The 26,682-nt window shown below is 51.0% G+C and overlaps 1 protein-coding gene across 2 annotated transcripts in view; it reads right to left on the reverse strand.

The window, feature by feature from the left end:
* ZFC3H1 (zinc finger C3H1-type containing) overlaps positions 1-26,682 on the reverse strand; it is a 74,352-nt gene that overhangs the window by 44,323 nt on the left and 3,347 nt on the right. The window contains exons 3-6 of one of the 2 annotated variants that reach the window (XM_040409930.1): positions 25,540-25,598; positions 12,541-12,790; positions 11,900-12,123; positions 5,019-5,139 (exon numbers count right to left, since the gene is read on the reverse strand). In XM_040409930.1, coding sequence (XP_040265864.1) covers positions 5,019-5,139; positions 11,900-12,123; positions 12,541-12,790; positions 25,540-25,598 — 654 coding nt within the window. The remainder of the gene's footprint in view (positions 1-5,018; positions 5,140-11,899; positions 12,124-12,540; positions 12,791-25,539; positions 25,599-26,682) is intronic. The other variant, XM_040409940.1, reaches the window with a different exon arrangement.

The following is a 26,682-nucleotide window of genomic DNA, read 5'->3' on the forward strand; positions in this document are numbered from 1 at the left end:
GTACGGAGAAACCGTATGTGCCACTACCTAAAAAATAAATAAAATAATAATCCTTACAGGCCAGAGGGCGCTAGAAAAAGATGGAAAGCGCTGAGACCTGACCCTTCAAAGAGCTAAGAGCCAGACCAAGGTCCAACCCTGATTGAAGAAAGGACAGGACCGTGGGGAGAGAAAAACGAAGAGGAGGAGGAATGTTTTGACTTTCACAGAAACCCAGGAAGGACCTCCAGGTCCTGTAATAGATCCTGGACAAAGCAGGCTTCCTTGCCTGAATCATAGTGCAGATAACATCCGCCGAAAAACCTCTTCGCTTTAGAATGGCGTTTTCAATGGCCACGTCGTCAAACAAAGAGACCTTAAATGCTGATGGAAGACCAGTCCCTGCGAAAGCAGGTCATCTCTGAGTGGCAGTGACAAAGGAACATCTCCCAGAAGGAGAACGAGGTCAGCGTACCAAGCGCGATGAAGCCAATCTGGGGCGACGAGGATCGTCGGAATGCCCTCCATCCTGATTTTCCGTAGAACCCTGGGCAGGAGGGGGAAAACCCTGCCAAGGGGAGATCAGGGAATCCATGCCGCAAGCTTCCGGATCCCTTGCGCTGGAGAGGAAGGTGGGAAGTTTCCGATCGAGCCTTGAGGCCATCAAGTCCACGCCGGGGCGACCCCGACGTAGAGATATCGCCCGGATCCATCGTGGTCCTGCTGAGGAAGTCCGCAGTCCAGTTCGCCACACCCAGGATGTAGATCGCTGAAATTGCCAGTACATGAGCCTCCGCCCACCGTAAGATCTTGGCTGATTCCTGCATCACCGCGAGGCTGCGTGTTCCCCCTTGGTGGTTGATGTACGTCACCGCCGTGGCGTTGTCCGACTGGACTCTGACGGGGCGACCCCTCAGGAAGTGGGTCCACTGCCGGAGGGATAGAAGAATCGCCCTGAGCTCCTGGACTTTCCTGGGAGGGAACACTCCTCCCCAACTTAGCAGACTGGCGTCGTGGTTACAACCGTCCAGGAGATCGGAAGGACCTTCCCAGAACTGGAACCGACAGCCACCAACAAAGGGACGACCTCACCTGAGGAGAGAGGCGGATGGGATAGTCCAGGCTCTCGAAAGATTTGTCCCAGGAGGACAGGATCGCTCTCTGGAACGTGCGAGAGTGGAACTGGGCAAAGAGAATTTCCTCGAAACAGGCGACCATCTTCCCTAACGTCCTAATGCAGAGTCAAATGGACGGAAGTCTGCAGTCGAGAAGAACCCTCACGGAGCGGTGTAAGGCCAGTCGCTTGTCCGGAGGAAGGCGAATCTGTGCCGCATCCGTGTCTAGAAGCATACCCAGAAAGACCAATTGTCTGGAGGGGGTCAGAGATGACTTCTGCAGGTTGACCAACCACCCGAAACGTGCAAGGGCTGTCAATGCGATCCGCACGCTGCTCGACGCCTGAGCAAAGGAGGGGGCCTTGATGAGGATGTCGTCCAGATAAGGCATAAGGAAGATGCCTCCGGAACGGAGCAGGGCGAGAAGAGGGGCCAGGATTTTTGTGAAGACCCGATGTGCAGTTGCCAGTCTGAACAGGAGGGCGACAAACTGGTATTGATAGTCTCCTATCGCAAACCTCAGGAAGTGCTGGTGACTCCGCGCAATGGGAACGTGGAGGTATGCATCCTGGATATCTACGGCCAAAAGGAATTCCCCCTGCTCCAGAGAAGCCATTACGGAACGAAGGGATTCCATTCGAAACCGCTGGAGATGGAGGAACTGGTTTAGTAGTTTGGAGGTCCAGGATTGGGCGCACGAGCCCTCCTTTTTGGGGACCACAAAAAGGTTTAAATAGAACCCCTTGAACCTTTCTTCTGGGGAAACAGGAGAGATGACTCCCCAATCAAGAAGGGACTGAATGGTCTGGGAGAAGGCGGCCGCCCGCTTGGGGTCCCGTGGAAGACTGGATTGAAAAAACCTGTCGGGGGGTGAAGACACAGGAACTCGATCACGTATCCTGAGGATACAATCTCGAGTGCCCAAGCGTCGGAGACGTGGGCCCGCCAGATGTCCTGGAAGAGGAGGAGGAGGCCCCCCACCCTGTTGGGCGGGGGTACACCTTCAGGCTTAGGACTGCTTAGCCGCAGGAGGTTGAGCGGACGGATTTCTGGGATGCCAGGAGGGCTGTGCCCGAAAGGACGGTTTCTTGCTTCGATCTTGAGAAGTAAACCCGCCTCCCCCAGCGGAAGAGCTTGTCGCGGGGCAGGAACTAGCGAATCGACGAAAGGGCCTGCCACGTGAGGAACCCCTAACGGGAGAGGCCCGCTTGACTCAAGGCTTTGGAAGATGGGTGCTCTTGCCTCCCGTGACCTCCAGCCAAGAACCAAAAAGATGGGCGCCGGCAAAGGGAAGTCAGACTAAAAAACGTTTGGAAGTCGCGTCCACTGCCCACACCTTCAGCCAACGCTCGCGGCATAAGGTGACCGCAAGCGCCGAAGAGCGCACGATGAGGGCGCCAGCGTCCAAGGACCCCTCGCAGAGGAACTTCCCCGCCTGGATGATCAGCTGCACCAAGGATTGGAGACACCAAGTCCTGGTCCAGCTGGCTACCCCACTCAGAGATCGCCTTTGCCACCCACACGGAGGCGAACACGGGCCTAAGGGCTGACCCTGTAGCAACAAAGAGGGACTTTGTCAAGGATTCCACCGACGATCTTCAGCTGACTGAAGGGAGGATCCAACGGCTACAGGAATAGCTATATTTTGGGCGAGCCATGCCACTGGTGGGTCCACCTTAGGTGGGGATGCCCACGTGGAAACACAATCCGCTGGAAAAGGATATAGGATGTCCAGTTTTTTGGGGGCGGAAAAACGCATGTCTGGGTGTTCCCAAGCCTTGGAAACCACAGCCGAAAAATCATTATGGCGAGAAAACACCCCCTGGGAGGAGGGGGGCCGTGTCGGGGTTGCCCGAGCAAGAAGCTCTGGAGGGTGCATCTGAGGGAGGTGCAGCCTGTGCTGGTGGCGGATTCTCAACCAAGGGACCCACTATAGATAGGGTGGATTGGGAGATTTAAGCAAGGTTTTCCCCCGCTTGAGAGAGCGTTCTAGCCCAATCCGGTAACTCAGATGCCAGAGGGGGAGCAGCGGTATGAGCTGAAGGGGGGGGGGGGGGGGGGGGGGGGGGGGGGGGAGGAGGGGGGTCGCGCCTGGGCGTCTGACAAGCATTGCAGACAGAATCCTGTTGACCGCAAGGGAATTTTGCCTGACACATAGCGCAAGCATAATGGAGAGCTATTGGCCGCAGAAGAACCCCGGAGAGATCAGACATGATGTTTCCAGGAGATACCCTGAGGCTGGAGGGATACAGTGACCTGAGGAGAAAAGCAACAGTTCCTACCAGGACCAGGAGACGCCGTCCGAGAAATATGTCTGAGCGCTGTGGCTGGAAGAGAAGGCCCAGCCTCCTCAGGTCCTGTATGCTCACTCAGTGCCGCAGCGGTGCGCGCACCGTCTATTAACCCCCGCAGTGTCGGAAGTAGACCCTGTTGCAAAGGCAGCGCCAGAAACAGGCTGCCGCCCGTTCATATGCGGAGGGAGTAAAGAACCGCCACCTTCCCTAACTTGTACCCGGAGTTTTGCCGCTTCGAATGCACCCACAGTCCGAAGCGTCGATAGGCTCCGCCCCCTCCCAACTAAATGTGCTCCTCTGTCTCAGCGCAAGGCGCTGATAATAAAACACCCCGCCGGTCGGTCAGCATGAGACCGGAGATATTGGCCGCGGTGCTTCTTCCAGAGAGGGAGGGGGGTGGAGGAGAAACAGTACAGCCAAACCGCCGGGGGGGGGGGGGGTGTAGGAGTAAGCATCACTTACTGTCCAGCCGCCATCTTCACCCTTCCTCTTCTTCCAGCAGGGTCACCCCTTCAGCTACTGGCACCGTAGTGGCAGGAAGCTGGAAGAGGGACTTGGATGGGTGACCCTTCCGCTGGGGGGATGCAGGGGAGTGAGGCTGCCCTGGTCCCCTTGTCTTCTTTTGGGGGTGGAGGCAGCGTGGCAGACCAATGCTGGCGTGCTCCCCCGGGAAAACAGGGAGGCTAGGCGATCACCGTTTCCCCACCAGAAAAATAGGGGAAAAAAATAAAAATAAAAATTTATGAAAAAAAAAATCTTCAGGAGCTATTGACACTAGAAAAAACTGAAGCTCTCTCTCCAGGCTGGAAGGGGTATAGCTGCCAGGGGAGGAGCTAACAGCGTTTACTAGTGTCAACACCTCCTAGAGGACATAGCTATACCCACGGTTCCTGTGTCCGCCAATGAATATGGGCGAGAATTTTTAAGACTAAACATCTCAAACCATTCCCGTACAATTGTACCCTTATAATGGACACTATTAATGTAATTTATCTACTGGCTGGGCCCACCGCAAGACTTCAAAAGACTGGAGAGCATTTTGGCGGCTGGTTCTATGGCACCGTACTGCCAGAAAACTGTTGTACAGCGGCAAAACGTTACAAGCCCCTTCAAAGTGCCATTTTTTTTATGTTTTCATCTGGGGTAAATTTGGACATTTTAAGTCAAGGCAAGAAGATGTTAATTCCCAGCCTGACATTTTATTTTAAAGCCAGCATGTGGCGCTCTTACATAAGAAAAAGCGCTCTCTGCCGGCAGCGTGTATTAAGCCAGACCGCTCCAGCTGGCTTCCGGACTTCTCCCCGTGACTGCAGCTGTCTAATGACAGCATGGTCACATCCATCTGCGGCGGCATGGACCGCCAGCAGATCGCTATGTAACCGGACGCTTTTATACGTCGGGTTACAGATAAGAGCCTACCGCTCGAACGTAGAAAGTCATGCGGCGATAGAGGGACTTTAACCACTTGCCTAAAAGACTTGAAGATGTGATTATTATCCATAGGTTGCAATTAATTACCATTGCAGCCTATGGAAGATTCGGTGTGTTCCTAGGAACATCACTGTGGCAGGCATCAAAGCCTGTACATATATAAAACTGCTCCAAGAAAAAAAAAATATAAAAAAATTACCTGGAGAATTTGTTTCACTGTCTGTGTCCATTGCAACTTCCTCATAGTTATCGTACTGGTAGATACCACCAGAATTTTCCAAGCTCTGTTTTTCAGCTCGCTTCTGCTCTGCATCAAAAGACTGAGAAAAGCACAACATAAGTAGCTGCCAAAAACATACTGTTCAGAAAAAGGAGACTTTTGTATTACTTACCAGTAAAGTCTCTTTCTCGCTCTTCCTTGGGGGACACAGGAAACCATGGGTATAGCTCTGCTCCCTAGGAGGCGTGACACTAAGTGAAAGCTGTAAGCCCCTCCTCCATCAGCTATACCCTTCAGCCTGGAGAAGAGACTGCCAGTTGCGTGTCCAAGTAGTGAAAGATAACCACCAACCGGAAAAAAGAACCGTCAAGCCCCAACGGGGGCAACCAAGCCGGAACCACAACTGTAAACCCAAATGAAGGGCGGGTGCTGTGTCCCCCAAGGAAGAGCGAGAAAGAGACTTTACTGGTAAGTAATACAAAAGTCTCCTTTTCTCGCCCATATTCCTTGGGGGACACAGGAAACCATGGGACGTTCCAGAGCAGTCCCAGAAGGGAGGGACCAGAACAAACTAGACCAACACCGGAGGCATCAATCAACTGCCGCCTGCAACACCAGACGGCCTAAAGCAGCGTCAGCCGACGCATGAGTATGCACCCTGTAGAACTTGGTGAAGGTGTGCAAGGAGGACCAAGTGGCCGCCTTGCAAATCTGCTCCGTAGAAGCCCGATTTCTCTGAGCCCAGGAAGCCCCGACCGCTCTAGTGGAATGAGCGGTAACACCGAGGGGCGGAACCTTGCCCTTGGCGAGATAAGCCTCAGTAACAGCCATCTTGACAAAACGGGCGATAGCAACTTTGGATGCCGCCAACCCTCTGCGCGACCCCTCCGGAACCACAAAGAGCGAGTCAGTACGCCTGAAAGAGCTGGTTACCTCCAGGTAAACCTTGAGCGCCCTGACAACGTCCAGGCGATGAAGTTCCCTCTCCCTAGGGTGGTAAGGGGAAGGACACAAAGAGGGGAGAACGATGTCCTCGTTCAGATGAAAGGCGGAGACCACCTTAGGAAGGAAGGAAGGGACCGGACGAAGAACTACCTTGTCCTGGTGGAACACTAGGAAAGGTTCCAGACAGGAGAGTGCAGCCAATTCGGACACCCTCCGAAGAGAGGTGACGGCTACAAGGAAAATAACCTTGCAGGACAGAAGTCGCAAGGAAACCGTCCGCAGAGGCTCGAAAGGAGAAGCCTGGAGCGCTGAGAGAACCAGGTTCAGGTCCCAGGGCGGTACCGGAGGCCGGTACGGGGGAACCGCGTGAGCCACGCCCTGAAGGAAGGTCTTGACAGGACCAAGGGGGGCCAGTGGGCGCTGAAACAAAATGGACAGCGCAGACACCTGACCCTTCAAAGAACTAAGACCCAGACCTTGGGCAAGTCCGCTCTGCAGGAAGGACAAAACGGTGGGGAGAGAAAAGCGGAGCGGAGGAATCCCCAGATCGGCACAGAACCCCAAATAGGTCCTCCAGGTCCTATAATAGATCCTAGAAGAGGACGGCTTACGGGCGCGGATCATGGTGCGGACGACGTCCGCAGAAAAACCCCTACGTGTCAGGACGGTGGTCTCAACAACCACGCCATCAAACGTAGGGACCTTAAACGCGGGTGGAAGATCGGTCCCTGAGAGAGAAGATCTTCCCTGGCGGGCAGCGGCCAGGGCGCGTCTGCCAGGAGCAGCATGAGGTCGGCATACCAAGACCGGCGGGGCCAGTCCGGAGCGACCAGAATTACCGAGACGCCTTCCGCCGCGATCTTCCGAAGGACCTTGGGCAGGAGTGGGATGGGAGGGAATATGTATGGACGCGCGAAGCCTCGCCAAGGAAGAACGAGGGCGTCGGCTCCGCAAGCTCCCGGATCCCTGGCCCTGGACAGATAGGCGGGGACCTTGTGATTGAACTTGGAGGCCATGAGGTCCACGTCCGGTATGCCCCAACGAAGGCAAATGGCCTCGAATACCTCCGGGTGAAGAGACCACTCGCCGGGGTCGACAGTGGTGCGACTGAGGAAGTCCGCCGCCCAATTGTCCACCCCTGGAATAAAAATTGCCGATAGGGCCGGGACGTGGGCTTCCGCCCAACGGAGAATGCTGGAGACCTCCCTCATTGCAGCAGCGCTGCGAGTGCCCCCCTGGTGGTTTATGTACGCCACAGCCGTGGCATTGTCCGATTGTACACGAACTGGATGACCCTTCAACAGATGAGTCCAGTGTCGTAGAGACAAAAGGGCCGCTCTCAGCTCCAGGACATTGATCGAGAGTTTGGACTCCAACGGAGACCAAATGCCCTGGACGGATCGGGGAGGAAACACGCCTCCCCAGCCCAAGAGACTGGCATCGGTTGTAACCACCAACCAGTTGAGTGGCAGAAAAGACCTGCCCAGAAGAGGGGACTGTAACCACCAGCGGAGAGATGACCTCACCGGAGGCGATAGATGGAAGGGATGATCCAGAGACTGCGGCGATTTGTCCCAGGAGGAGAGGATCGCCCGTTGGAGAGGGCGGGAGTGAAACTGCGCAAACGGGATCGCCTCGAAGCAGGCAACCATCTGCCCCAAGACCCGCATGCAGAAGCGGAAGGACGGTCGACGGTGGAGAAGGAGACCCCGAACCGCCCCACGGAGGATCAGACGTTTTTCCGAGGGAAGACGTACCTCCGCCGCTCCCGTGTCTAAAAGCATTCCCAGGAAGACCAGTTGTCTGGAGGGGGGAAGGGAGGACTTGGGGAAGTTGATGACCCAACCGAACCTCGTCAGAGTCTCTAGAGTGAGATCCACGCTGGCAACCGCTTGAGAAAGGGACGGAGCCTTGATGAGGATATCGTCCAAGTACGGTAGCAGAAAAACACCCCTGGAACGGAGTAAGGCCAAAACCGGGGCCAGGACCTTGGTGAACACCCGGGGGGCTGTTGCCAGCCCAAAGGGAAGGGCGACAAACTGGAAGTGGAGGTCCCCCACGGCGAATCGGAGGAAGCGATGGTGACACCGGGCTACCGGAACATGGAGGTAGGCATCCTGTATATCGATGGAAGACATGAAATCTCCCTGCTCCAGGGAAGCCACCGCGGAACGGAGGGACTCCATCCGAAACCGTCGAAGGAGGAGAAAACGGTTGAGCTTTTTGAGGTCCAAAATGGGCCGCATGGAACCTCCCTTCTTGGGAACTACAAAGAGGTTCGAGTAGAACCCTTGGAACCTTTCCTCTAGAGGAACGGGGGTAATCACCCCCCTGTCCAGTAAGGCTTGAACGGCCGCGGAGAACGCAACCGCGCGTTTCGGGTCCCGTGGCGGGCGGGAGCGAAAGAACCGATCTGGAGGGAAGGATGCAAATTCGATTTTGTATCCGGAGCACACAATTTCGAGGGCCCAGGCGTCGGAGACGTGAGCCAACCAGACGTCCCTGAAAAGGAGGAGCCGGCCCCCCACCCGGGTGGGTGGGGGCGCGCCTTCAGGCAGAGGATTGCTTTGCTGCGGGTGTGCGGGCAGCCTGCGGCTTGCGCCAGGAGGGCTGCGCCCGAAAAAAACGGCTTCCTATGTTTGTCCTGGGGAGGAGCCGAAGCGGCAGCTGTGGTGGGAGCCCCAGAGGCCCTGCGGGAGGACCGAAAACGAGACGCACCAGGGCGTCCGCGGGGGGCGCCCCTGGCTTGGGGTTGAGGAAGATGGGTGCTTTTACCACCCGTGGCCTCCGAAATAAGTTCGTCTAGGCGGACCCCGAAAAGGCGGGAACCCGCAAACGGTAGCCCCGCCAAGGAACGTTTGGAGGCAGCGTCCGCTTTCCAAACCTTCAGCCAGAGCTCCCTCCTGACGGAAACTGCCAGGGCGGAGGAGCGTGCAATAAGGGCTCCCGCATCAAGGGAGGCCTCACAAACAAAATTCCCGGCCCGAACAATAAGCTGGGCCAAGGAACGCAGGTCCTGGATAGGGACGTCCGAGTCCAACTCCTGTTCCAGCTGCGCACCCCAAGCAGAAATTGCTTTCCCTGCCCAAGCAGAGGCAAAAACCGGTCTGAGAGCAGAACCGGAGGCAGCAAAAATGCCCTTAGAAAGGGTCTCCATGCGACGGTCCTCCGCTGACTGAAGAGAGGACCCGTCGGGAACAGGGATGGCCGTGTTCTTTGACAGCCGGGCCACAGGGGGGTCCACCTTGGGTGGGGAAGACCATGTGGCCACGACATCTGCTGGAAAAGGATAGCAAATGTCCAGCTTCTTGGGGTTGACAAAACGGGCGTCCGGGCGAGCCCAAGCCTTAGACACCACAGAGGAGAAATCAGAGTGGATTGGAAAGACTTTTGAGACCTGCCTGGGTCTGATAAATGAGACGCTAGCTGCGTCCGAGCTAGGGGGATCATCCTGCACCTTAAAGGTGTCACGAATATCAGAGATGAGTTGACCCATCGCTGAGGCTAGCTTGGACGGCAGGGCCGAGTCCATTTCCAAATCTGAAACCGCCAATTCACCTTCAGAGAGCGAATCCTTTGGAGAGGAGAGGCTCGTCTGGGTGCGCACGCGTGGCGGGGAGAGGGAGGCATCCGAGGAGGAGGCTCGCTCTACTCTAATACGCTTCTGAGAGTGCCTAGCTCGGGAGGGGTCACTAAAAGAGAGTGAACCCGCTGCAGCGGCAGAAGCGGTGGACCCGGAGGGCGCGACAGTAAGAGTGGCGTCCTGCGGGGTAGGCGGCCTGTCTATTAGGCGGCCCACGACATGAGTGAGGCTTTCCACGGCCTGGGACAGGGATCTAGCCCAGTCAGGCGGGTCAGAGGCAGCAGGGAGCGACACAGCGGGCGACTGAGGCTGCGGTGGAGCCCGGCATGCAGTACAGTGCGGATCAGACTGCCCCCGGGGAAAGGGTTCCCTACAAGCAGTACAGGCATGGTACCAAGGCTTGGCGGCTGCAGAAGGGTCTGACATGGTGGAACAAAGATGTTGCACTTAAAGTGGGAGACCCCAAGGAAAGAAACGGGGATAACACCCAAGCGACAGTACTGTGGCACGGAGGGGGTTAAAAGTCCTACCAGACCCGGATGATGCAAGCGGCAGCGGTAAGGGGAACAGACTGAGGAGGCTGTGGAGGAGAGGCAGCAGCACCGGCTTCGGATCGCACTGCAGAGAGGATTCCACGCAGCACTGTGCGATGAACCCGGAAGTAGCGGAGCGCATGTAGGAAGCTCCGCCCCCTCTCTGCCGCTCTGAAGCAGAACCGCGCGCGCGCGGCAAAATGATTTTAACCCCCAAGGATCATGAAGTGCCGGCCTGAAATGGCGCCGTTCACGCCAAGAAAGCGGCCCCCTCCTTTTCCTGCAGCCGTCCCCTGAAGGTAGCGTCCCTGCCAAGGACCTGCCCAGATAAACTCCCCTGCCCGATACGGTCCCGATATATGCCCGGGGGGGGGGGGGGGGGGGGGAGGGAGGGGTGGCGCACGATGTAGCAGTGGCCATGTAGTAACAGTGGCCATGGGAGCCCAGGAGGCCTGTAGCAGCGGTGGGAGGGAGGAAGGGGAGGCTGGAGCAGCCTGTCTCACCATACGCTGTCTTCACCCTCAATCCATCCAGCGGGGTCGCCCCTTCAGCTCCTGGCACCGCAGTGGCAGGAAGCCGGGGGAGGGACTTGGCGTGCGGGCGACCCTGAGCTGGCGGGACGCAGGGGAGCGAGGCTGCCCTGGTCCACCTTGTCTTCTGTGGGGGAGGCGGCAGTGCGGAATTACCGGCACTGGCGCAACTCAACCCCGGGAGAAACAGAGGGGTCTAATGCGCCTCTGTTGTCCCTGTAAGTAGAAAAAACCGAATTAAAAACAACAAATAACGCAAAAATAAAAAAAATCATAGGAAAACAACCCTGCATAAGCAGGGGGTGTCTTGCCTCCTTGGACACTAAGCAAAAACTGGCAGTCTCTTCTCCAGGCTGAAGGGTATAGCTGATGGAGGAGGGGCTTACAGCTTTCACTTAGTGTCACGCCTCCTAGGGAGCAGAGCTATACCCATGGTTTCCTGTGTCCCCCAAGGAATATGGGCGAGAAATACAAGCTTCCTATGTAGTAATGCTGCCTCGAGGGGTTTAACTAGTCTACTTCAACAGGCTTCAGTAGCATTAGTTCACTGGCATCATTCATAGTTTTACCCAGGGTAAAAGTGCTCCACATAAGGAGAGATCACACCTACAGTTGCCCAGCATTCATCAGCATGCTGCAGATTTACTGTTGGGACACGGGCGATCCTTGCAGAGTTTGCTATACATTGATTTTTTGGAGGCACCACTTTGACCACTGGTCTCCAGCTGCACCTATTCGTAAGGCTGGGCATACACATTAGATAGCAGTCCGACGGAATGCGGAACAGAATTGCCGATGTGTGAATGGAGCCTTAAACTGGTGACAGATTCCCTTTTAAATAAGTGATTGGTTGAAGTTTCGCCTATATGGAGAATTAGTCCTCGTGGCTGCATTCAAAGTTAAAGAAAAAGGCCGAGCACTCTTGCTAAACACCCACAGACTTGGAGAGAGCTGTGCACAGCTCAGCATTCGGTCTGTGGATGGACGGAGTGTTTTCATATGGCAGACTGAGGGCAACACGACTCCTGTTCTCCACATAGGCGGCGGTCATATCGTTTTTTTTTATCACCACCTATCAAAATGTATGGTATATCCGTATGCATGACATTAAAGTGTACAATAGGAATACCTCTTTGGACTTTGCCGGCTATAAGATATGTGTAAGATCTGTTCCAGTGTGCCCAAGACTTCTTTTAATTTTGACTTTAAAAGGGTTGTACAAAGGCAGGACCCACATCAGACATTTATGGCACAGCTTATGACGCTCACCTTGGTGCGTTTACTCTTATCCCCTACAAGTTTCATAAATCTATTATACTGCTCTTCTTGATTCGAGAGATCCCTAATCTTTCGGATTTCCTCTTCTCGTTTTTTTCTCTCCTCTTCCTCAGCTTGTTTCTTTTTCTCCTCCTCTTCTTTACGCTTTTCTTCAGATTTCACTTGTTGCAACTTTTTCCATGCTTTTGTTTGCTGCCTTCTTCGTGCTTGCTTAGCTGGAAGGAGAAAAGAGTTTGTCTTCCAGAAACACTGCCCATATTCACCCCCACCATGAACAGCTAGGGCTCATGCACACGACCGAGCTCGATCCGGGAAACACAGTCCATGTGTCAGCTGCATCTCCAGGAGTGACAGCAGCTCCTCTGACCTGAACTTACTGTATTATAATGATTTATGACGCAGCAAGTTCCTATCCGATTGAGGGTCTATTGTACTATACTCACATGATGCAAGTACAGCACAACAGACCTGCGATCAAACTCACTGCATCATAAATCATTATGATACAGTGAGTTTGCCGTCGGTTCAGTAAATCTGGGTCGTGTTTCTAGGACCGAGATCGATTATGTGCACCAGCGCTTGTCGTGTGAATCCCACACATGACCAGTAACTTGTGTAGTTTATTGGTTTACCTGCATTAGCCGCACTACTGACTCTGCGTGTCACAACAGAGTTTGCATTGCTCTTTTCCTTCTGAGGTTCTGGCTTTCCACTTTCTTTCAGAGGCTCCGTCTTGCCCTTTGATAGTTTCTCCTTGCCTTCTTTCATTACCAACTGTTCTTTCTGTTGCCATTTTTTACTTGCAGATTGCAAAGCCAAGAGACGCAAGTGGAGTTCTGACAATTCCTCTTCCTCTACAACAGGTTTCTGAAAGGAAATACCCTGGTCAGAGAAAACAGCATAAGAGAAACCATTTTTGCAGAATACAGTCTACATAAACTATTAAAGAGCCAGGAAGAATCATCGGCAGGATAACAGACTGAGGTCCATGTTCCCAGGTGACTTAAGGACAGTGCAAGAAGCAGCAATGCTTTTCAGGCATGAGAGTGTTACACCAGCCACTACCCTAAATAAGGAATTGTATCAGCATCTTTTTATTTTGTGCTCAGCAGCATCGGAGAAAACCACATGCCCCAAACAGCCTTTTTATGGAGTCAATCTGGATATATTGCCCAAAGCAGTTTCACCATTAAATCCCCTTAAAGCATTAGTAACTTTACATTAATCAATAGTACAGTGTTTGTACATGGGGAATAACACTATTTCACCTGTATCTGGCATTTTGTAGTAGTTTCCTCTGTGCAAAGTGAATGTGTAGTTTGCCATTCTCCCAGACATGGTGGGTGGAGGAGACTAGCTGCCATCCACTGCACATACAGAAGGCAGAGGAAGCTCTCCTTCCTAACAGTCTTAGGGTACTTTCACACGAGCGTTAGAAGAATCCGGCAGGCGGTTCCATTGCCGGTACTGCCTGCCTGATCAGGAAATCCATATGCAAACGGATATAATTTGTTTCCGTATCCGTTTGACAAATGCATTGAAATACCAGATCAGTCTCTCCGGAAAAATGGATCCAGTATTTATTTTTTTCACATTTTTAAAGGTCTGCGCATACGCAGACCGGAAAACCTGATCCGTCAATGCAGCAATTTCATGAACATTTGATACCGGATCTGGCATTAATACATTTCAATGGAAATTAATTCGGCAAGTGTTCCAGAATTTTGGCCGGAGAAAATGCCAGATACAGGTGATATAGTGGCCGGAAATAGTGTTATTCCCCCATGTACAAACACTGTACTATTGATTAATGCAAAGTTACTAATGCTTTAAGGGGATTTAATGGTGAAACTGCTTTGGGCAACATATCTAGATTGACTCCATAAATGGGTCCGCAAACCCGGAGATGCGGTGCTGAAGCACGGATCGGAAACCCACAGAAGCACTACGGAGTGCTTCCATGGTGTTTCTGGCCGTGCCTCCGCATCGCCAGATCAAGTGAATGGGTCCGCTATCAGCATGTGGCTGCCCCACAGTCGGTGCCCGTGCATTGTGGACCGCAATTTGCGGTCTGCAGCACGGGCACGGAGTCCTTACGTTCTTGGGCATAAGCCCTTACAGTCACTCAGAAGCAGTCCCAGGACAATGGAGGACATTACAGAGAAGAACTGACCTGTATGATTGCGAATTTAGCACTTGTGCTGAGATAAAAACTTCCTATGTTCCTGTGCAATCACTGTCTCACTCCTGCCTACTCCCCGAAGAGTTGCATTAACATGTGTAATATGATACTTCAGCAGAGCTGGAGCGTCTTTGGACAGAATTTAACAGTTTTTCACGGTGAAAAGCAATTAATTATGTGGGGGTAGAGGTAAACAGCTGATAATGTGAGAACTAGACATTTCTCACTGATAAAACATATTACAAAGTTTCTTGTGGTCACAGTTATTTTTCCATTCTTCTGATCCGTCAGATGAACAGAAAGAAACAACAAAAACTGATCCTATAAAAACTAGATTTTTGTACTTACCGTAAAATCTGGTTCTCTTCCATTCATTGGGGGACACAGGCTTGACAATGGGGACACAGGCTTGACCATGGGTATAGCTGTTGCCACTAGGAGGCAGATACTAAGCACAAAGGTGTGAGGTCCTCCCTTCAGATATACCATTCCTACAGAGACTAAGCTACTAAGGGTACTTCCACACTAGCGTTAAAGTTTTCCGGTATTGAGTTCCATCATAGGGGCTCAATACCGGAAAAAAAAAAACACTTTAGTTTTGTGCCAATGCATTCTGAATGGAAAGCAATCCGTTCAGTATGCATCAGGATGTCTTCCGTTCAGTCCCTTTTTGGAATTTGACCAGAGAAAATACTGCAGCATGCTGCAGTATTTTCTCCTGCCAAAATTCCGGAACACTTGCCGGAATGCAGGATCCAGCATTAATTTCCATAGAAATCTATAAATACCCGATCCAGTACCAAGTTAGGCCTCATGCACACGACAGTATTTTTTAATGGTCCGCAAAACGGGGTTCCGTTGTTCCGTTTTTTTGTCCGTGTGTCCTCCTTGATTTTTGGAGGATCACCAGACATGAAAAGTTAAAAATAAAACTAAAGTCAAGTTTGCCGTGAAAATGATAGGGAAAAAAAACGGACACGGATGACAATCTTGTGTGCCTCCGTGTTTTTTCACGGACCCATTGACTTGAATGGGTCCGCAAACCGTTGTCTGTGAAAAAAATAGGACAGGTCATTTTTTTCACGGACTGGAAACACGGATCACGGACGCGGATGACAAACGGTGCATTTTCTGAGTTTTCAACGGACCCATTGAAAGTCAATGGGGCCGCAGAAAATAACAGAAAAAAAGAACAATGGACACGGAACCCAACAACGGTCGTGTGCATGAGGCCTTAGTGCAAGAGCAGTAGGAGAAGCCAGACAAAAACAGGAAACCAAACTACATACAAATCTAGAACCACGCAGGCCAGAAAAAGAGGCCTGTAAACGAGAGAACATGTGGGAGCCGTGTCCCCCAATGAACGACCAATTAGAGAACAGTTGTCTGCAAAACTCTACGCCCCAGAGAAGCGTCAAAAGACACAATGGTGTGTACCCTGTAAAACTTGGAAAAAGTATGGAAAGACAACCAGGTAGCCGCTTTGCATACCCATAGGGCCGAAGCCACATAATGCACTGCCCAGGAGGCCCCCGCGGCCCGAGCAGAATGAGGAGTAACCCGGAAGGGTGGGGCCCGGTCACTGACTCAGTACGCTCCCACAATGGCCAAACAAATTCATCGGGAAACTCAGGTTTTAGACGCAGCCAGCCTCATCCTGGCCCCTCTGAAATGACGAACAGGGAATCAGTCCGCCGGAAAGATGACGTCTGAGACAGATAGATGCGAACGGCTCGTACCAAATTCAGCGTGTGGAGCGACTGCTCACGAGGATGAGACGGGTCAGGACAAAATGAAGGGAGAATGATCTCTTCATTGAGATGGAATGCCGACACAACCTTTGGAAGGAAGGAATGAACAGGGCGAAGGACTACCTTGTCCTAATGGAGGATCAGGAAAGGCGATCGACAGGAAAGAGCCACAAGTTCCGACACCCTACGGATAAAAGTGATTGCCACCAAAAAGGCCACCTTGTAGGACAGGAAGCGAAGTGACACCTGCTGCAAAGGCTCAAACGGAGAAGACTGGAGAGCGCTGAGCACTAGATTAAGATCCCAAGGATTTATCGGAGGACGGAAAGAGGGCGCATCTTGCGTAACCCCCTTCAGGAAGTGAAGCCAAGTTCCGCTGAAAAAGAATAGAAAAGAGCCGAAACTTGCCCTTTGAGGGAGCTTAGAGCCAGCCCCAAGTCCATGCCCGACTGCAGGAAAGACAAGAGTTGTGGCAACGAGAAACGAATAGGAGACAACTAAAGTAGGACTTCCAGGTCCGGTGGTAGATTCGGGAAGACAACGGCTTTATGGCACGAATCATGGTCATCCGAGAAACCCTGAGCTCTTAATACGACGGCTTCAACAGCCATGCCGTTGAATGTAGCGACCCTAAATTCGGGTGGAAGATCGGTCCCTGTGACAAGAGGTTCGTCGGCGAGGAGGGTGACTAGAGATGCGTGCCACACGTGGCGTGGCCAATTAGGGGCTATGAGAATGACGGGCAGACCTTTGGACCTGATCTTCCGGAGGAGAAGCGGAATGAGAGTTAGAGGAGAGAACACGTAATAAAACGTGAACTGACTCCATGGAATCACTAGGGCATCGCACACTAAGGCCATGGGATCCCTGGACCCCACAACTAATTTCTCGACCTGGTGGTTGAAGTGGGAGGCCACGAGATCCACGTCCTGCCAACTCCATCACTCGCAGATAGCTAGAAAAACCTCCGGGTGAAGAGCCCATTCGCTGGGATCGAGACGCTCCTGGCTGAAGAAGTCAGCGATCCAGTTGTCAACGCCGGGGATGTAAACTGCAGACAGCGCCAGAACATGGCTCTCTGCCCAGCTGAGGATCAGAGCCGTATCCGCCATGGCTGCCCGGCACCGCCCTGGTGATTGAGGTACTCCACAGCCGTGGAGTTGTCGGACTGAACTCAAACCAGACGTTCCCGCAGATGGTCGGTCCAATGCAACAGAGAGACTAATCAATCTCAATTCCAGAATGTCGATTGGAAGGGAACCCTCCTCGCGTGACCACACGCCTTGACCGGATAGATTTCCCAAATCTCACACTAACATCTCCCCCCCACCCCCCCCCAACCACCACCTGAGGGCCTGGCAGGTCAGGGCAGCGAGAAGCATGGGCTGATCCAGGGAGGCTGGGGGAACGGTCCCAGTTGGATAGAATGGCTCGCTGAAGAGTCCTGGTATGGAACTGAGCATAGGGAACTGCTTCGAAGGCAGAGACCATGTGACCCAGAGCCCGCATGCAGTGACAAATGGGAAGAGGACGGGGCCGCGAAAAGTGGAGAATCTGAAGACGGAGAGTGGATAGCTTCTCTGGGGGCAAGAGTACCTTGGCCTAAAAGGTTTTGAGTACCATGCCCAGATAGGTTAGCCGCTGAGATGGATAAAGACAAGACTTCTGCCGGTTTAGGATCCATCCGAAGCTTTCCAGGGTGTCCAGGACTATGCGCAGGCTGTCCGCCGTCGCCCGGAATGACGGACCCTTTACCAGAATATCGTCTAAGTAATCGATCGCCATAATCCCACTGGCATGGAACAGGGCCATGACTGCCACCAGAACCTTCGTAAAGACTCTGGGAGCTGTGGCCAGGCCGAACAGGAGGGCCACAAACTGGTAGTGAAAGGTACCCACTGCGAACCGGAGAAACTTTTGATGACTGACGCAGATGGGAACATGAAGATAAGCATCCTTGATGTCCATCGAGGACAGGTACTCCCCCGGTTCCATAGCCACCTCCGGACCGCCTAACGCAGGATCGCGTTCCGGAGGTGGCAGCGCTGCGCACAGTCACGCATATACGCGTCATCTCGCGAGACGCGAGATTTCCTGTGAACGCGCGCACACAGGCGCGCGCGCTCACAGGAACGGAAGGTAAGAGAGTTGATCTCCAGCCTGCCAGCGGCGATCGTTCGCTGGCAGGCTGGAGATGTGTTTTTTTTAACCCCTAACAGGTATATTAGACGCTGTTTTGATAACCGCGTCTAATATACCTGCTACCTGGTCCTCTGGTGGTCCCCTTTGTTTGGATCGACCACCAGAGGACACAGGTAGCTCAGTAAAGTAGCACCAAGCACCACTACACTACACTACACCCCCCCCCCATCACTTATTAACCCCTTATTAGCCCCTGATCACCCCTAATCACCCCTGATCACCCCATATAGACTCCCTGATCACCCCCCTGTCATTGATTACCCCCCTGTCATTGATCAACCCCCTGTAAAGCTCCATTCAGACGTCCGCATGATTTTTACGGATCCACTGATAGATGGATCGGATCCGCAAAACGCATCCGGACGTCTGAATGAAGCCTTACAGGGGCATGATCAATGACTGTGGTGATCACCCCATATAGACTCCCTGATCACCCCCCTGTCATTGATTACCCCCCTGTCATTGATTACCCCCCTGTAAAGCTCCATTCAGATGTCCGCATGATTTTTACGGATGCACTGATAGATGGATCGGATCCGCAAAACGCATCCGGACGTCTGAATGAAGCCTTACAGGGGCGTGATCAATGACTGTGGTGATCACCCCATATAGACTCCCTGATTACCCCCCTGTAAAGCTCCATTCAGATGTCCGCATGATTTTTACGGATGCACTGATAGATGGATCCGATCCGCAAAACGCATCCGGACGTCTGAATGAAGCCTTACAGGGGCATGATCAATGACTGTGGTGATCACCCCATATAGACTCCCTGATCACCCCCCTGTCATTGATTACCCCCCTGTAAAGCTCCATTCAGATGTCCGCATGATTTTTACGGATGCACTGATAGATGGATCGGATCCGCAAAACGCATCCGGACGTCTGAATGAAGCCTTACAGGGGCGTGATCAATGACTGTGGTGATCACCCCATATAGACTCCCTGATCACCCCCCTGTCATTGATCACCCCCCTGTCATTGATCACCCCCCTGTCATTTATCACCCCCCTGTCATTTAGCACCCCTCTGTAAGGCTCCATTCAGATATTTTTTTGGCCCAAGTTAGCAGAATTTTATTTTTTTTTTCTTACAAAGTCTCATATTCCACTAACTTGTGTCAAAAAATAAAATCTCACATGAACTCATCATACCCCTCACGGAATCCAAATGCGTAAAATTTTTTAGACATTTATATTCCAGACTTCTTCTCACGCTTTAGGGCCCCTAGAATGCCAGGGCAGTATAAATACCCCACATGTGACCCCATTTCGGAAAGAAGACACCCCCAGGTATTCCGTGAGGGGCATATTGAGTCCATGAAAGATTGAAATTTTTGTCCCAAGTTAGCGGAACGGGAGACTTTGTGAGAAAAAAATTAAAAATATCAATTTCCGCTAACTTGTGCCAAAAAAAAAAATTTCTATGAACTCGCCATGCCCCTCATTGAATACCTTGGGGTGTCTTCTTTCCAAAATGGGGTCACATGTGGGGTATTTATACTGCCCTGGCATTCTAGGGGCCCCAAAGCGTGAGAAGAAGTCTGGTATCCAAATGTCTAAAAATGCCCTCCTAAAAGGAATTTGGGCACCTTTGCGCATCTAGGCTGCAAAAAAGTGTCACACATCTGGTATCGCCGTACTCAGGAGAAGTTGGGGAATGTGTTTTGGGGTGTCATTTTACATATACCCATGCTGGGTGAGAGAAATATCTTGGTCAAATGCCAACTTTGTATAAAAAAATGGGAAAAGTTGTCTTTTGCCAAGATATTTCTCTCACCCAGCATGGGTATATGTAAAATGACACCCCAAAACACATTCCCCAACTTCTCCTGAATACGGCGATACCACATGTGTGACACTTTTTTGCAGCCTAGGTGGGCAAAGGGGCCCATATTCCAAAGAGCACCTTTAGGATTTCACAGGTCATTTACCTACTTACCACACATTAGGGCCCCTGGAAAATGCCAGGGCAGTATAACTACCCCACAAGTGACCCCATTTTGGAAAGAAGACACCCCAAGGTATTCTGTGAGGGGCATGGCGAGTTCCTAGAATTTTTTATTTTTTGTCACAAGTTAGTGGAAAATGCTTATTTTTTTTTTTATTTTTTTTTCATACAAAGTCTCATATTCCACTAACTTGTGACAAAAAATAAAAACTTCCATGAACTCACTTTGCCCATCAGCGAATACCTTGGGGTCTCTTCTTTCCAAAATGGGGTCACTTGTGGGGTAGTTATACTGCCCTGGTATTTTAGGGGCCCAAATGTGTGGTAAGGAGTTTGAAATCAAATTCTGTAAAAAATGACCTGTGAAATCCGAAAGGTGCTCTTTTGAATATGGGCCCCTTTGCCCACCTCGGCTGCAAAAAAGTGTCACACATCTGGTATCTCCGTAATCGGGAGAAGTTGGGGAATGTGTTTTGGGGTGTCATTTTACATATACCCATGCTGGGTGAGAGAAATATCTTGGCAAAAGACAACTTTTCCCATTTTTTTATACAAAGTTGGCATTTGACCAAGATATTTATCTCACCCAGCATGGGTATATGTAAAAAGACACCCCAAAACACATTCCTCAACTTCTCCTGAATACGGGGATACCAGATGTGTGACACTTTTTTGCAGCCTAGGTGGGCAAAGGGGCCCACATTCCAAAGAGCACCTTTCGGATTTCACAGGTCATTTACCTACTTACCACACATTTGGGCCCCTAGAATGCCAGGGCAGTATAACTACCACACAAGTGACCCCATTTTGGAAAGAAGAGACCCCAAGGTATTCGCTGATGGGCATAGTGAGTTCATGGAAGTTTTTATTTTTTGTCAAAAGTTTGTGGAAAATGAGACTTTGTATAAAAAAAAAAAAAAAAAAAAAAAATCATCATTTTCCACTAACTTGTGACAAAAAATAAAAAATTCTAGGAACTCGCCATGCCCCTCACGGAATACCTTGGGGTGTCTTCTTTCCAAAATGGGGTCACTTGTGGGGTAGTTATACTGCCCTGGTATTCTAGGGGCCCAAATGTGTGGTAAGGAGTTTGAAATCAAATTCAGGAAAAAATGAGGAGTGAAATCCGAAAGGTGCTCTTTGGAATATGGGCCCCTTTGCCCACCTAGGCTGCAAAAAAGTGTCACACATCTGGTATCTCCGTACTCAGGAGAAGTTGAGGAATGTGTTTTGGGGTGTCTTTTTACATATACCCATGCTGGGTGAGATAAATATCTTGGTCAAATGACAACTTTGTATAAAAAAATGGGAAAAGTTGTCTTTTGCCAAGATATTTCTCTCACCCAGCATGGGTATATATAAAATGACACCCCAAAACACATTCCCCACCTTCTCCTGAGTACGGAGATACCAGATGTGTGACACTTTTTTGCAGCCTAGGTGGGCAAAGGGGCCCATATTCCAAAGAGCACCTTTCGGATTTCACAGGTCATTTTTTACAGAATTTGATTTCAAACTCCTTACCACACATTTGGGCCCCTAGAATGCCAGGGCAGTATAACTACCCCACAAGTGACCCCATTTTGGAAAGAAGAGACCCCAAGGTATTCGCTGATGGGCATAGTGAGTTCATAGAAGTTTTTATTTTTTGTCACAAGTTAGTGGAATATGAGACTTTGTAAGGAAAAAAAAAAAAATAAAAAAAATCATCATTTTCCGCTAACTTGTGACAAAAAATAAAAAGTTCTATGAACTCACTATGCCCATCAGCGAATACCTTAGGGTGTGTACTTTCAGAAATGGGGTCATTTGTGGGGTGTTTGTACTGTCTGGGCATTGTAGAACCTCAGGAAACATGACAGGTGCTCAGAAAGTCAGAGCTGCTTCAAAAAGCGGAAATTCACATTTTTGTACCATAGTTTGTAAACGCTATAACTTTTACCCAAACCATTTTTTTTTTACCCAAACATTTTTTTTTTATCAAAGACATGTAGAACTATAAATTTAGAGCAAAATTTCTATATGGATGTCGTTTTTTTTGCAAAATTTTACAACTGAAAGTGAAAAATGTCATTTTTTTGCAAAAAAATCGTTAAATTTCGATTAATAACAAAAAAAGTAAAAATGTCAGCAGCAATGAAATACCACCAAATGAAAGCTCTATTAGTGAGAAGAAAAGGAGGTAAAATTCATTTGGGTGGTAAGTTGCATGACCGAGCAATAAACGGTGAAAGTAGTGTAGGTCAGAAGTGTAAAAAGTGGCCTGGTCTTTCAGGGTGTTTAAGCACTGGGGGCTGAGGTGGATAGACTCCATCTGGAAGCTGAGAATTCGAAGGAAGCGGTTGAGTGCCTTGAGGTCCAGAAAGGGACGGACCGTCCCTTCCTTTTTGGGGATCATAAAGAGATTGGAGTAAAACCCGCAAAAACGGTCTTGCGCAGTAACCGGTACAATCACTCCCTGCCACAGAAGTGTGTGAATTGCCTGAAAAAAGGAATTTGCAACAGAGGGAGAGGTCGGAGAAGATGACCGAAAAAAACGGGACGTAGGGGAGGACCTGAATTCCAGCTTGTAGCCCTCTGTGATGACCTCTCTCACCCAAGCATCCGAGACGTGAGCCAGCCAAACATGACGAAACAGATGAAGCAGGCCGCCCACCAGATCGGAGGGCGCAGGAAGCTGCAAGTTATGCAGAGGTCTTAGGGTTATAGGACTTTGAGCCCTGTTGACAGGGATGCCAGGAAGGGCAAGGTTTGAAGGAAGGCTTGCGCTTCTGATCCGAGGCAGACTTGTCGGCTGGCCGCTTGGGGCTGGAAAAACGAAAGAGGTTTACGCTTTTTTGACTTGTTGAAACGATCCCTGTTCTGTGGAAAATTAATGCTCTTCCCACCACTAGCGTCCAAAATGATCTCATCCAGGTGCTTACCAAAAAGTGTGCTGCCGGTAAAGGGGAGGGCTGTTAGGGTCCGCTTTGAAGCATTATCTGTCGCCCAGCATGAGAGCCATAGGGTACGGCGAATAGCCACCAACAAGGCTGACGAGCGGGACATAAGCCTGGCCGCGTCAAGAAAGGCTTCACCGCCATTGGCAAGGTAGTATGTTTAGCCAAGCGGGAAACTGGCAGGTCCACTATAGGCGAGGACGACCATTTCTTAGTCAAATCCTCTGGAAATGGATAAAGGACGTTTAAGCATTTTGGCAATGCAAAACGTCTATCAGGAAAATTCCACTCCTTTGAAAGAGAGGAATCAAAATCCTGGTGGTTGGGGAAACATTTGTGCGAGCGACGGGACCTTCTAAAAGAAAAACCCGAGCCAGAAAATGAGGGTGTGGGGTCCTCAACCTGTAAAGTTTCTAACACCGCTGTAATAAGATTGTCCGCCATGGAGGACAGTTTAGACGACTGACCCTCAGGAGAGACAAAATCCTCATCTGACAACCTCTCCTCGGAACATGCCTCTTCCACGGAGGACACGTCTGAGTGAGACTCTCTGGTACGAGGCGGAGAGGCAGAGGAAACGCAGACACCCTTTTGGGGGAAGGGGGGGATGGTCTGGCCCATTTAGCAGGACGACTGCGATGGAAATGAGCCCCAGGATCCCCAGAGTCAGACTGGTCAGAGGACTGCCTTGCCGACAAACGCCCCAATATTTCCACAATAGCTTTGTTGGTATGGGAGACGTCCTGACCATCCTTGAAAGGGAACACGCCCTCTTCGGCTCAACCATAGGCTGGGCAGTAGGGGCGATTGGGTCAGGGGCAGAGCCACTTGACAGTGGAGCCGAGCACGTAGAGCAGAGGGGATCTGAATGACCAGATGGAAATTTTGTGCATCACAACACACAAGCAAAATGGCGCACAGAAGTGACCGCCTGCTTTGGGGCCTGGGCTAGGACATTATAAAACCCCTGTCGTGATCGGAAGGAGGAGGAGGAGGAGGAGGGTAGGTTAAATCCTGTAGGAAGGGGAGGCAGAGCTTACCCAGCCTGTGTCCCTCCACGCAGCTTGTCCGGAGGAGCCTTGCCAGCGTCCCACCGCAGGTGCATTTAAACACAGGATGTGGGCAGAGGCAGAAAACAGCGCAGATTCGCCCCAGCTGAAGGAGTGGGAGCAGGGTGCACTCATGCCCCGTCCCCTCAAACACACCCCACCCGCTTGCAGGAAAATGAGGTAGCGCTAAAGCCCCGGCCGAACGGAGACGCCAGGAGATAAGAACCCACAGGGAGCCGATGCGGGAGTAAGCCGCAGAGAAGTCAGGCCTCAATTAGCAGCGGCCCCGACGGCACCCCGAACCAGAGACGACACAGAAATAAAGAACAGCTTCTGGAATAGGGCGCCTTGTACCCTGGAGGCTTCTGCAGCCCCACCCTCCTAACCTGAGAAGGGGAGGATGTTGAAAAGGGAAGGGGGGGGGGGGGGGGGGAGAACTTTGGGGCCAGGAATACTCACCCGTCCGGCGTCTTCTGCCCCCCTGGCTCCAGCCGGATCACCACCTTCGGTGTGAGGCCCCTTGGGAAGGGACACTACACCGGAAACAGAGGGGACTTGTGGTGGGTGGACATGGTGATCTGAAGGCTGGCGGGATGCAGAGACTTTAGGAACCTCTGGTCCTCCTATGCTTCTGAAGATCAGGAAGGAGCAGCGGGCTTGGGGACCCCCTGGTCTCCAGTCTCCTGGGAGGGAGTACAGGCAGCTAGGACTGCCTGAAACTCCCGCTAGAAAGAAAAAATAAAATGAATAAATAAAATAAAATCAGCAGACCTGCAACGCAGGGAGGTCTGCCTCCTACAGACACTAAGCTAAAAACGGATTTAGCTTAGTCCCTGTAGGAAGGGTATAGCTGAAGGGAGGAGCTCACACCTTTATGCTTAGTGTCCACCTCCTAGAGACAACAGCTATTCCCATGGTCAAGCCTGTGTCCCCCAATGACACGGATGAGAAAATAACAGGTCCTGTGCATTAGTTATGCACATTTTCCATCAGTTTGAGCCATTTCAATCTGAGATCTGTATTTTTATTTATTTTTTATACGGAAAAAAAAAGGTAATGCATGCAGGACTTTTTATTTCACGTCTAAAAAACAGATGTCATCCAAATGGCTAAAACGAATGGCAAATGTGCATTTTTTTTTTTTATACACACAGGATCCAGTTTTTTTCCCCCCGAAAAAATAACGGTGATGTGAACTCTGCCTTAGTGACCATTTAAGCTGGCCACATACTTTTGACAAATGTTAGCCAGACCTAACAACCTCTGCAAAACCAGCCAACCATCTACTGTGTGCAGATATGAGGGGTGGGAATGAAGATAGAATCGAGCAGCTGAACCTCAACGGTCTGATACCTTTGTTCCTGTCAAGATAAGTTGGTGCCAGGTGTACAGCACTGGTTTTCTCCCTCTACTCATTTAGGACGCATGTATGTGTAAGACGAAATCAGGAGAGATAGCTGTTTGGCCAACAACCCTCAACTGTGTATAAACAGCCTTAGAGCACAGAGTTCAATATTTTTCAAAATGGATTCCCTAGACCAGGAAAAAAATGACTTACTGCAATGACATCCTCAGTGTTGTTTTCAGTAGGAACGGTCTGCTCAATCTTCTCAACTTCTGAAGAAAAAAAATAAAGAGTAAAGCATGTACATTAAATTACTCAACCATACACTTCTGCCAGATCAAATGCTTAGTAAGAATAGTGCATAGGCCCTGTTCAAATTAAGGAGACCCATGCACGATACCAGCTAGGTATCACATGGCTGCCTCAGCTGATGGGCCAGAGGAGTATGCCTGGACAACTTCTATAACCTAGGAGGGCAGTGATGGGCAAACTGCGGCTCTCCAGCTGTTGCAGAACTACAACTCCCAGCATGCAAAGACTGCCTACAGCTTTCAGCCTACAGCAGGGCATGGTGGGAGTTGTAGTTCTGCAACAGCTGGAGAGCCGCAGTTTGCCTATCACTGACTTAGGGCAGTGATGTTTAACCTCTGGCACTCTAGCTGTGTTGCATCTTGGGGGTTGTAGTTTTACCACAGCTGGAGTGCCGGAGGTTAGCCATCACAGACCTAGGGCCTTGCCCAAGCAGGGAAGCATCCTGAATGTCTCACTCAGCTCTGGCTGAATGGTTGAAGGGCAGCACTGATTTATACTATTATGTTTTGTTACATTTTCGCAAAATAACCTTCCACTGAAACAGGAAACTTAAATGAGTAGTCCGGGTTCAGGGCTGAACCCAGACATATCCACATTTTCACCCCTCTGACATGAGGATCGGAGCATTTCATGCTCTGATGCTTTCCTTTGCCCTTCGCTGTATCGTGCGCTTAAGCCCGTCCACGTCACCGGCAACACTGCTAGGCCGAATCCTCCTCCTAGCAGTGTAAAAGTATAAACAAAAAAGCCCTTGCCCTTAGATCACGCATGGCCAGGGGTTTTTTGTTTATATTTTTACACTGCCAGGCTGAGGATTCGGCCTAGAAGTGGTGCCGGTGACGTCACCGGCACTGATGGGTGGGCTTTAGCGCACGATTCGGCGCAGGGGAAAGGAGAGCATCAGCGCATGAAATGCTCCGATCCTAATGTCAGATGGGTTGTCTAGGACCCTAGGAATTTCCATGGTGACAGACTACAAACAAACCCTGTGTAGTCTGATCCAGCAATAATACTCTTTCCAACTGTCCCCCGACTTCTTGCTAA

Source organism: Bufo bufo, chromosome 1 (genome assembly GCF_905171765.1).
Source record: "Bufo bufo chromosome 1, aBufBuf1.1, whole genome shotgun sequence".
NCBI classification, from domain to species: domain Eukaryota; kingdom Metazoa; phylum Chordata; class Amphibia; order Anura; family Bufonidae; genus Bufo; species Bufo bufo.